This window comes from Motacilla alba, chromosome 2 (assembly GCF_015832195.1).
Source record: "Motacilla alba alba isolate MOTALB_02 chromosome 2, Motacilla_alba_V1.0_pri, whole genome shotgun sequence".
Lineage (NCBI taxonomy): Eukaryota > Metazoa > Chordata > Aves > Passeriformes > Motacillidae > Motacilla > Motacilla alba.
In genome coordinates, this window is record NC_052017.1 from 13,603,414 (window position 1) to 13,616,139 (window position 12,726).

Genomic DNA, 12,726 nt, shown 5'->3' on the forward strand with positions numbered 1-12,726 from the left:
GGTTTGCTGTAAGCTGCTTATAACCACACAGGAGAGAATTCACAAATAAACCCTATGATTTTCAGGTAATCACTCCCTTCCATAAGCTGAGCCCTTCAATAAAATACCAAATGTCAAAAGACTCTCAATAAAGTCAAGAAAGTTAGAAATGTTGACATATGCAATAACTGAAACGCTGCTCTGTATGTGTAGCCCTTATTTAATATAGTAGGAAATCTCTGTGGGGGTTGTTGGTTTGGACATACATATGTACAGCTTATTCATCTCTAAGAAAATTTCCCACAAGGCTGACACATGATTCTGTTTTCTCAATTTGTTGCTTCATCTCACCATTCCTAAAGCATTTTTTCATTAGAAATGCTGTTTTACTGAGGTTTTTACAGAGTAAAAAGTAACCTATTCTGAAATAGACATTACTGTTACATTCAGGATTCTCTTAAATGAGTTCACTGTTATTCCTAGTCTGTGTTTTCACTTTCTGATTCTTTCACCCCGTAATCTTCTTATAATGGGAACATTGTATCTGTTAAATTCTGAGCTGAGACTGATGCTCTGTCTGAAGTGCATTCTCATTGACAACAGATTTCTAAAAGTTGTACACTTGTTTAAAACTTGTTGTTTCTGGCTACCTGCAGGAACATTACTATAGTCAGACACGTCACAAATGACAGCTCTAGTTTCTAAAACTTGTCTTCTATGTGTAAAGCTTTTGGAAAGCTTTTTTCTCTTGCATATATTTGTGAGCCATCTCTTTCTGCTGCAGAAATTATAATGGGAAAAAAAACAAAAACAAGAGATGCTTGTTTTGTGGAAAAGCGGAGATAAAAAGGCAAAACATAGTTTTAAAAGTAAGTTTGAGACAAGCTGTTTCAGTCCCAGGCTCAGACAAGTGGTTATGCTCCCTAACCTCTCCATATTTAAATTTACACATTTTGAATAGTACTGGTAATTCTGGGGAGGAAAAAAATAATGCTCTGTTTCTTTGTCGGCAAAACCTTGTTAGTAAAACAACAAGAAAAGCCCATAGAATTCTTTGATTTTTGCGACACTTTATTTTGCAAAATGAAATCACAAAATCTGAAGAAAGTGATAGGTATCTCTACAAAAGTAAACTTTTCCACGGTCCAAAGTTTGAATCCAGCCATTCTGTCGGATCTTGACCTGTAATATTCTCTATTCCCAGAAAGACCATCCATTTTCACTTGCTTTTAGTATTGGCTTCAACGTTTCAAATTGTCACCTCATCAAGATCCTACTCAGAGATACAGGAGCGCTCATTGTCCACAAGAGATTTGCTGAATTTATCTATTTGATCATACTAAACCAGAAAATGTTTTCCCAGTCTTTGGGTCAACTGAAAAATAGGATGGTTCCACTAAGGCAGAGCATCACTTGAGTGTATTGGTGAGGTTCAAAGGAGCTGCTGTGCTCCTTGCCCCCCCAAATCCGTAGCGGGGTGTAGAACTTAGCATTAGCATGGCTAGGCCAACTCAGACTCTGAAAATCTGTTCTACTGACTTAATTTAAATTACAGCATTGCCATAAAAGCATAACCCATTCTGGATGATTCTTTGCTCATACATCTCAGAAATAGTAGGTCAGAAGCAGAATTTGCAGCACAGGCCACTGTTACGGGTCAGAATTTACCCTAATTATTGTGCAAGAGCTGCTTGAACGGCGTGTTAAAACAAGTATCGCTGTATTTGTACAATAGCAACTTAAATGATAGCTCTTTTGTGGGTGTTTTTCTGCTTTGTTTAAGACACTTTCATTTTTGTTTTGTAGCCAAACACCAAGACATACTCACAGAGTGGCAGGCACTCCGTGTCCGTAGAGGTCCAAATGCAGCGGCAGCGGCAGGAGGAACGAGAGAGTTTCCAGCAAGCCCAGCGCCAGTACAGCTCCTTGCCCAGGTATGGGAACTTCCAAAGCTGTTTGTGCCTAGGAGCCTGCAGCTAATTTCATTTGTGGTGGAAAATGTCATACTTCGTGCAGACACTTTTGTTCAGCATTGATATCAGGTGGAATGTATTCACTGTGGAAGAGGCATAGAATTTCTTAAGTGAGAGCATGTAGTAGATGAGAATTGCTTCAGAGAATTTCTTCAGAGCTGATTTCTGGGGAATTTGATGACATTCAGCACCCAATAGAATTGAAATATTAAAACAAACCTATTCTTTGTGGGACACCATCCAGCTTAATTTTCTGCAATTACAAAAGTCTCCTGAGCATGACATGGTGTCCCATTTTGATATGTCAGATGATTTTTTTTCTCTTGCCTAATTCCTTACTGGGTAAAAATTCTATCTTTGAGATGTTACTATGAAAAAAAAATTAAAGGGAAAAAATTTCAAGACCTCCAACAAAAAAATATAGAACTGAGAAAATTATCCAAGAAACCAAAGGTCTTCAAGTTTGCATATATACATTTTTAATAGATATAGAATGCTGAAAATTAATCCATTTTTTTGTGTAAACAAACCTATTTTTTTTAATAGTAGGTGTCTTAAAAGACTATTTGTTTGGGCAAAATTGCTTTTACTTGATATTTGGTTTTAAGAATTAATAGAAGTTTAGCCAGCTTGTATTACAAATTAACTCTCATAGTTAAGCATTATGCAAATAGTCTTTGCATTTTGAAATATCAGCAATGGTTGAATGGAGAATAATTTACACCAGAGCTTGGTGTCAAATTGCTTTCCAAAAAGGCTGCATTATTTTTCATGACTTGTGTGGAAATGGTGTGGAAAAAAATTTGTTGTGACAAGATACGTTTTACCAAGTATAACTCTTTTTTTTGAAAACAAATATAAGCCTTATAGCAAAGTTATCTAGCCATGAACTCTTAGCAGTATCTTTGAAAATAAAACAGTTTCAGATTTTCAAATGCTTTAACACCTTTCAGTGTAAAATTTTTCTGATAAGTTTGGAAGGTGGGAAAGGGAAGTGTAAAGTTCCTGTGTTTTCTGGGATGGTTAGCTTCTCATCTTGAAAATGTTTATATCCCCTCTTCTTTTTATCTCTGCCTTCCTTTGGAAGTGACCACACCTATTAATGCCATATTGTTTCTCCTGAGAAGTTCTCTTTCAGTTATGCTAGCCCCACTCAACCATGTTCACTTATAGTTTGAAAACTATTCTTAAAACTTGCTTCCCCTGTTCACAATCGCTGGTAGCATTTAAAAGTTGTAATCAGTTGCAGTGCTGGTCAGTGGCAGAAATTAAAAACTCTAAGATGAAAATTAATCTACAAGAAAATTAATCAACAAGAAATATGAAAAATAGATCATAGAACAGCTCATAGAAATGCTTGTTTTGAAAAGGCTTACTGAGAACTTTACTCAAGGTGGTTTTCAACATGAGAAATGGCTAGCAATCTAGCAATGCATGTTACTATGTAATTAATGATAATTTAATGGATTAGTTTGAGCTCTCTGGGTGTTTCAGCTGTGCTGAGAGCAGAAGGAACTGCAGGGCTAACGTTCAGCGCTGTAAATACCACAATACTCCTGTAACAACCTGGGGCATCGAGTTCTCCAGCTTTGCAAACTGTTCCTAACACTGTGACTGATCTTTAAAGACATCAGACTTACTCTGAAAACTAGGTCCCAAGCTTAATGTTGCAACCATGACTTTCTGAGGATTGAAGTTTATACACTGGCTTCATTCTTGAGCTTTTTTGCCTTTCATCCTGTGAATTCTGTAACAGCCTCCTATGTTTTCCCGTTTGCACATTCAAATCTTTAGTACTGAAGGCAAATAAACTCTTGAGTCAATTTTAAAGGAACTTCCCAGAAAGACAGGGAAAGTGTGCCAACTAAATTTGAACAAGTACCAGAAAACAGTCAGTAAATTGTTTCAACTAGTCATCCTCTTGTCCCATGTGAAACTGTAAGAGCAAGGTTTGAATCCATGTTAATTTTGTATTACTTAAAATTTATCTTGCTTTAGATCAGGAACCTGACAGTTTCGTAGCCTACAGAGGTTCGTTCGATTTGCTCTTGTTCCAGGGAGTGATAAAACATGACTCAGAAGCATTGTTGCTTTGGCAAAGTTGGATATGAGATTACCAATAACAGCTATAAACATTTTGTAAGAATTTACATTCTGTTGTAACTTTTTCTGCAATAAGTCACATTTATCTTGCATAGTATTTTTCATCCAGAGGCCTCAGAATCAGTTATGAAATAAGGTAGATATGGTAATTTTGAAATTATACATGTAGAAGGAAGACTGCAAAAACATTAGGTGACTTTTTACTTTTAGTAATGGTAGAAAAATTTTCCAGTTCTCCTGTCTCTCCACTGCCTATTCATTGGGTGAGGCCACAATGTCATACGTGATGATATGAAAAACCAAGACATATATAAACAACTAAATTATTTTCTTATTGATTTATGTCACAATATATTTTATTGCTTGATTCTCATACTCTAATTTTAATCTCAAAGTGGGTATCCCTTTTGCTGCAGCACAAAATTGTTTTACTTTATCACCACCAATCTTATTTTAAATTCATACAAGCATCTAGCAGTTTGATAGTAAATTAAAGTTATTTCAAAACCATAATCTGTCTTCAAAATAATATGGTGATTTATTGTGAAAAGAGATAAGAATTTGTATTCCTATGTGTATTTGGCCTATTTATCTACTCCCTAGAGCCAAAAAATGACCAAAAAATGTTATCTCTGCCTCTTCTTTTATGAAAGATGTAGCAGACTGGGAAACACTCCTTATAGCACAAAATTCCTTAGTTCTGGACATGGGAGGAAGAAACTGGAACTACTTCTCAGTAATGAGAGCTTTATCTTTTGACTTGTGCAGTGTTAGGGCCAGTGTTTTAAGGACCAGCCTGTTGCATATTTAATCAAGTGTCAGTCTAGATTCAGATCTTTCATGAGTGACTTTACAAATGCTGGCTGTTATCTGCATTCTTAGGAAGCACAGAAACACCTATGGTCTTTCCTAGTCTGCAACTGAATACTAACACTTTTCCTGAGTACATGAGGGTAATTGTAGCTGGGTGGGTTTTCATAGCATATTCCTCCTGCAGAGGCCTAGAAATATAGTTCATCTCTCTAGGAATTGTTCTCTCAACAAAGGGACAAGAAATCATTTTGGGGCAGAAGAGACCTATGACTCTAGAAAGTGACTTCTAGAGAATACCATCTCTGGGCAAAAAGCTGATGGCATGGCAGAAGCTGCTTTCTTTCCAGTGATTGTTGTCAATAATAGTCAAAGGTGAACCAGAACATTTGTCTGAAAACCCTTTTTCATTTTTCTTTTCAGGCAAAGCAGGAAAAATGCCAGTTCTGTATCTCAAGACTCCTGGGAGCAGAGTTATTCCCCTGGAGAAGGGTTCCAGACTGCAAAGGAAAATCCCAGATATTCCAGCTACCAGGGATCAAGGAATGGCTATATGGGGGGACACGGCTTTAATGCCAGGGTGATGCTAGAAACACAAGAACTGCTCCGTCAAGAGCAGAGGCGGAAAGAACAACAACTGAAAAAAAAAACTTCTTCTGAAGGGCCTAGCAACTATGACTCATATAAGAAAATTCAGGACCCTAATTATACCCCTCCTAAAGGTCCTTTCAGACAAGATGTACCGCCTTCACCATCTCAGGTAGCGAGGCTGAACAGATTGCAAACACCAGAAAAGGGAAGACCGTTTTATTCTTGAGGTGAAGAAAAGGAGGATCAACTTGCCATGCAATAAGGAACATTTTCATATAAAGACTTATATTTTGAAAACTTTTTACGCTGATGGTACTAAGGAATATATCCATTTTCTATTTCAGTGCCTTTGAAAATCTGGGCAAAGCATTGGTGGGCCTTACGTCTTTGCCGTTCTGTCCCAAGTGTTGAATCCATGGAAGGGTGTTCCACCATTTGACAATCATAGTGGAAGTGAGCAGCACTGCCCCTGCCTTCCCAGTTCTGTAGCCCAGTCCTGTAGCTGTCAATGGCTTTTTGCTAGGATTTGTTGTAATGTGTTTTACTTTGCAGTGACTTATTACACCAACATGCAGCTTTGTGGCATAAAATTAATGAATTTGAGGTTGAAGGAAGCATTGACACGTCCTATATTATTTCTCTCGGGTCAGAAGAAGGTGTACATATCACTCTTGAGTTGATAAGGCTGAGCTCTACTCTGGATTGCAATTGGAGTTCTGGTATGTTTTATGGTGGAGTCATTACCAGTCTTTGTTGATCAATATTTAAGTGTCTTTATGCTGAAAAACTATCCTTCTTCTATTATGCACATACGCAGTCTTTTTTTTCTCTCTCTCCCCACTCTGAGCTTATTAAAAAAGCCTTTATCCTGACTCATGAGGAAAACAATATTAAGCTTTCAGTTAACCTGAGAATCCTGTTCCAATTGCCTTATAATCTTAATGCACAGTCCATTACAAATGAAATAACTGGAGAGAGATTATTTATACAGACACAGGGAAACCTTTGATAAGTATATTTCACTATTTTATTAAAGATGGGAAATTATGAACACACATGCAATTGAGTTCTGCTTTACTTTGCTTCTAAATTAATTTGGTCATATGACACTTGTATCTAAGAAGAGAACTAGGGAGCATGTCATGTCAGCTCATCTAGTACACAGTAGTCTTTGGACAAATTTTGGAGATAGCTTCAAGCAAGAGCAGAGGAAATCAAAGTTTTTCTTTGGATCAAATACCTGTAAAGAGAACAATTCCCTCTTTTTAGACATTGTGAAGCTTTGTGGACAATTTCCTTTGTGCTTCCATATACCATATTGTTACATCGGGATGCTACATTAAAAAGAAACCTTTAAGTACATGAATGAGAGATAAATGGAGACAAACTGTTACACATCATCCTAAAAGCATGTCAGTACCTAAAAATTACTAAAGAAAATGATTGCTCTAGCAGAGAGTAATATTTGAATGTGCGTATGGGATATGAGAATTTCTTTTGCAGCAGCTGTTTTTCTGTTTGTTGGTCTAAACTTCATGTATTGTAAAAAATATAGCTGGGTTGCTGAAGTGCCTGCAAATCCTGATGTGAAAAGGCTTGAGAATGGATCTCAGCACATTGTGTAAAAAAAGGAGAGAAAGAAAAAAAAAAATCATGTATTGCGTGATTTAAAAAAAAAAGCCTATTTTTTTTTACTGGCACATTTTATTTTTGCGCCAACTCATTTCTAGAATGTATGTGAAATATCACCACACATATCTGTGTCTTTTATGCCTGTTTGTTAACAGTTTTTGTTGTTAATAATGTACTCCATGTTTAAAAGTTCTTATTAGTGTAAGCACAGTGACATTGGATGACAATAGCTTTTTTACACAGAATTTTAAAAACTGTGTAAAATGGCTTTCCTTGTACATATGAAATTTAGAATAAAAGGCTGTTTCCATCCTTGTCTTGGTATTGCCTTTAGACCCCTATGAAAACTGCTGCAGACATTGAGTTCAAAAAATTCCTAACAGATGTTGTTTTATACTATTCCTAATGGTTTGTGTGTGTCATCCTGTGAACAGTAGAAGAGAAGAGAAGAGAAGAGAAGAGAAGAGAAGAGAAGAGAAGAGAAGAGAAGAGAAGAGAAGAGAAGAGAAGAGAAGAGGAAAAAGGAAAGGAAGAAAAGAAAAAGAAAAGAAAAGAAGAAAAGAAAAGAAAAGAAAAGAAAAGAAAAGAAAAGAAAAGAAAAGAAAAGAAAAGAAAAGAAAAGAAAAGAAAAGAAAAGAAAAGAAAAGAAAAGAAAAGAAAAGAAAAGAAAAGAAAAGAAAAGAAAAGTTTACAGCCCATCTGAGCACCTGAAGGCAGTCCTCAGAGGCAAAACTCACATTGCTTAATGTGTTGTGTTATTTTAGGCCAAACCTATGACATTTAAGAGGCACATTTTTAAGACTACCTCTGTGGCAAAAAATCTTCTGTGGTATATCATGGAGTCCTTTGCCCAAGGACAGCCCTGTCAGAAGGACACCCACTGCAATCTGGCCAAATCCAGGCATGTGTTAGGAACCCCCTCTGCATTTTTTGTGTGTTTTGGGGTCTGATGGGAGCCCTTCACACGAATGTTGGCATGGTGGAAAATGGCAGAAGGCAGATTTGTGAATAAAGCAATATTTACAGTGCCAATGTTCCTCTGTTTCCCCCATTAGTATTGGAGCTGAGTCTGGTTTTCTCCTTCTTCCCCTCTTTTCTCATTTTGTTGGTTACTGCAAGAATGTCAATCATGATTCTGTGTATGCATGACATCAAGGTGTTGCCATGGCAATAATGTCAAATTATTCACTGTGACTTTAGTGTGGGATCTCAAGGGGAAGAGCAACAGGAGCTGTTGGGTGGACAGGCAGCTTTCAGTGCCCAAATAAAGTGAAGGCAGGATTTTCCAAAAGACTTGAATTGTAGTGTCTTGCATTTGGGTGTGGAGAAATAATTGCATTTGCAGTTTTGCAGGCCTTGCTGTCTCATCTCCTGACTGCATTCCCAGATTACATAGCTTGTCATTTCTATGGATTTATTTGCACTGGCAAATAATTGCAAGCGCTAAAAAAATGCATCCACAGGAATAGAAAACAGGTTGAAGTCCTTTTCAAAACACGGCCTTTGATAAACTGTTGTAGGAAAAAGGGCATGTGTTTGGAAAAATATGAAGTACAGGATGTTTTATGTGTGAGGATGGCATATGTTAAAGTTTACTCTTCTATGAAACTCCTCTTCAAGGTGTTAACAATTTACCATAATTAGATGTGTTCATGAAAGAAGGCAGATGTTCTCTTTGGGTCGTGTCTGTGTTATGTTAGTAAAGAATAAGGTCTTTTTCTGGCTTTGTCACCCTGTCTTCTTCCTGACATAGTGTAGACAGGATTTCTAATATTAACTCCCATAAGTTGAAAAGGGCGATAAGGAAGTGGGAGGGAGATATTTTAATAGAAAATGACCTTTAGTTCTGCCTAGTGAATAGATTCAAAAGTTAATTGAGCTAACCGCATTACTGCAGTAATTTGTTTGTGGATGCATTACCATTACGAGATTAAGTCTGTAACATTAGTATATTTGCGAATGGTCACAGGACAGACTGTAAGGGAGCTCCCAACACCAAGGAGTGGGTGTACAGCTTGCACATTTTGCTCTGTTGAAACCCTGAGAAAACCATCTGCGAAGGCTCCTGTATTTTATCAAAATAATTTGTTAATGCTATTGAAATTCCTTGGGAAAGTTTAATATTACTAATGCAGAATACTGCTGCTTTTCTCAAAAAACCTATTTCCCCTCTTCTTATGGGCCTCCTTGGAAGCATGAGTGCAACCCTAGTGAATTATTGCATGGGCCAGATAGTTTAATGCATGTCTTTGAGAACTCTGCCATCAAAAACAGTGAAAAATGGCATAGAGCCCAGCTGAACATGGTTGGAAAGTACAATTGCCATTTATTGCTGGCAAACAGCTGGAAGAGCAACAAAACAAAATTTAAGCCCATCATGGCTGTAGATATGTGGCCATGACTGTAGATATAATCCTGCCTTTCAAAGCTGGACTGATGTTTCGGTCACGTTCTCTCTGTTAATGAGTATCTGTAACACTGCATTTATCTGTTCTGGGTATTTTGAGAAGGGAAGGGTTTGGCCAGACAAGGAAGAGATGTGCCAGATTAGCAGTGTTGGCTAAACATAGGATATTCTTGAGTAATTCAAACCTTTGAACTTGGGTTGTTGAGACTTAAAGTGAATTTGGCTATTGCATGTCCTGGCTTGCAAGACTGTTTTCAAAATATTTCCTAATTCTATTTGCTGTGCCTGACTGTTTCTACATCTTTCTCTCCCAAGTCCTCAGTCTAGTTAATAATAAGCATTGTAAGGAATCTGTCAGGAATGCAAATGCAGGAAAAAACCTCATCTGTTTCTTATGCTGCTGTTGTGCCATTCCATCCTAGCCTTCCAGACTCAATTTAAAATTCGATTTTAGCATGGCAGAGGAAGAGTGAGGGTCAGAAATCCACAATGGGGGCTGTTTTTGTGAAAGTAGGGTTTGTGTGTGTGCATGTGTGTACATGGGAGAGGCACAGACTGGGTTAATTTGCCTTTAATTCATGTCCCTCTTCAAAAAATAACTTGTAGCATTTCTTCACTGCTTTTCCTATCTGTGCAGAAAGCAGCTATGATTTGATGCACATGGTCATTGTTTCATGCCTCCTTGTAATCTCTTCTATTTTGTATCAGCATCACACTCTTACATCTGCTGATTAATTCTCTTGCATTTATTTGTTTCTCTAAATGACATGCAATTCATTCATATCCTAGGCTACTTCTTGCCAGTGATTGATTTTCCTCTCTTAGATTTGTAAACCTATTTTAATATTTTTCTCTCCTTGGGAGTAGTATTATCTTTTGTAATTTACACTTTAATCAATTTTAAAAATTGAGACTGAAAGCTTGAGTTGGGATTACACAAACGCAGACTAAAGGACATGGCTTTGATTTCTATTCTGTGTGCAGTGCACACTTCCTAGGCACTTACAGGGACTGGACAGAATACTCTCTGAATGAGATGAAGAAAAATGTCAAGCATGGGATCTTTGGAAGAAAAAAAAATTAAGGGAAGTTTAGAAGATATTTATGCCTACTGTGTTCTGTCTACTGTGAAAAAAACCAAAATTCCTTAGATGTGCCACTCTACCTGACTGATGGTTTCAGAGCTCAAACTGACATGACTGTGGTTTAAAGGCAGATGGATGGAAGAGGAAGCTTCTTGCACCATTTCAGAGGATGCCAGGACCTGCTTCCTTTGCAAATAGGCTCCCAAAATTCTGTTTTCAGATGCACATCTTACAGCAGCCGAAGTCTGGAATGAGCTTATATTCACAAACTGAGCTTTCAGTGTAGTGGCTGCAGTGACATCTGTCAGGGAGGGAGAGAGGACAGCCACAGGTGATAATAGCTTCAGGTATTCGATTTTAATCCGCTTGTTTGTTGGGGTAATCCTTGTCTTAGAAAATTAAGGAAAGAAATGAAGAGTGAGGGAGAGGTGTAAAACGTGAGCAAAAAGGTTCTCCACTTGCCAAAAGCTCTTGTCACTGTTACAGCCACTGGCATTTGGTTGCCTTTTCTTCTCCTTTTTGCCTCAAAGGCATAAAAAGGAATAAACTAGATAGCAGTAACCCCAGCACAAAACTCGCCACTCTCCTCGAGAGTCACTCTATTGTGTAGTGCATGAGATGTGAATTAACAAGACAACAAGGAGAACAACGTTACTGTCCCTCTGTTATTTCCTCTGTGGGTTTCCCTGGGGAGTGTTTGGACTGTCAGTCCTTGGGACAAGGAGCTGTGTTTATTTTTTATCTATAGAACAGAATAGTATTGCTGGCAATAAAAGCTAGTGACTATTTGGTGGCAGAGGGGGACTTGATGTGAAAAGAGTTTTTTAAAGTTGGTATATATGGACTTTTGCAGTGGGTGCATGATGTATTCCTAGTCATAATTATATTCTCAGTTTTAAGTACAGACCATATTGCAGGGCTCTTTGCTACAGTTAAAATGAGCTTCTCAGGTCTCTTATCTAAGGAACCACTTCTTTAAAGCTTTTAGAGAGAGCGAAATAAATTTCTCATGGAAATAGGAGACACATTCCCAAAGTCACTGTTTGAAGACTGCAAAACTACCAAGAGGGATTTTAAGAGATTTTCAGGAGCTGCAGCCTTCTGACAGTAGCCCAGAACCATTATCACCTGTGTTCAGAAAGCTGGAGAAGGCATTAGTTTTCACTGCTCCACCAATGTAATTCTTATTCCCACTTAGAGTATCCTGAAGTCTGAGACCTTGTTCTGGGTACCCATCACATTTTATATCTTCCTTAGGAGCAAAGGTAAGCCTTGTGATAGTTTAAATGTAGCCAGGCTATTAAAAGCCTGTATGTTCTTAGGAACAGGAATGTCTTTGCCTACAATTTTGCATCTAATGGTGGTGATGTGTGTTTTGTTCATTCTACCAACTAGGTCTGTTGTTTCCTGCTGGTGACACACATCTTCCTCAGCTTTCTCAGAGTGTGGTACAGTCAGGCTCTGCTCTGTGGTCCAGCCTAAACTGCAAGAACCATTTTAATAAGTGTTCATAAATAATATTAGTGATAATTTATTACTACATGATCAGTTGTTTTTTGTGCTATCAGCTACAAAGGAAGGCAGATTTACACCCAGGGAACCACTTTTGCATTTGCAAAAGAAGTTTAGGCTGAGAAGTCTCTTCTCATTTTGGCTTCTGAAACTCACTGAAGGTTAATATAATCCACTGCAGCATAACAGGGACTGGAAATGGCAATGTCTTGCTTTAGCGCCCGGTTGATGATTTGCAAAAGTCTAGTTTATAACCTGGACTGAGTTGATTGCAATTTTCCACATATTGTTCCTCACTTTGAGAACTGAATAAAATAATATTAAAAATTGAAACCACTAAATTATGCAACCTGTTGCTAGTGAAAAGCTCAGTCAATACTATAGCCAGCAAAGAAGAAATAATTTGTCTTTGCATATCTCATTCTTTTTTTTACAAAATAAGGCACAGAATTTTTTATGAATAGTAGCATGCAGAATTTAACAACTGTTCATTCTTTTTTTTAAAGTCAGTTTACATGAATAATTTTCTCATCTTTATGCAGAAATTTTCCGCGTTTTTGTTGACTAAAATATTACTAATCTAATTTCCTATTAAAAAACTCATTTCCAGCATTGCAGAGCTGAAAGGTGCTAC

At 37.5% G+C, this 12,726-nt stretch overlaps 1 protein-coding gene across 16 annotated transcripts in view; it reads left to right on the top strand.

Moving 5' to 3' along the window:
• PARD3 (par-3 family cell polarity regulator) overlaps positions 1–7,125 on the top strand; it is a 443,621-nt gene extending 436,496 nt beyond the window's left edge. For all 16 annotated transcript variants that reach the window (XM_038128982.1, XM_038128975.1, XM_038128984.1 and 13 more), the window contains 2 exons: positions 1,786–1,913; positions 5,289–7,125. In XM_038128982.1, coding sequence (XP_037984910.1) covers positions 1,786–1,913; positions 5,289–5,682 — 522 coding nt within the window. In that variant the 3' untranslated portion in view covers positions 5,683–7,125. The remainder of the gene's footprint in view (positions 1–1,785; positions 1,914–5,288) is intronic.
• Positions 7,126–12,726: the final 5,601 nt, after the last annotated feature.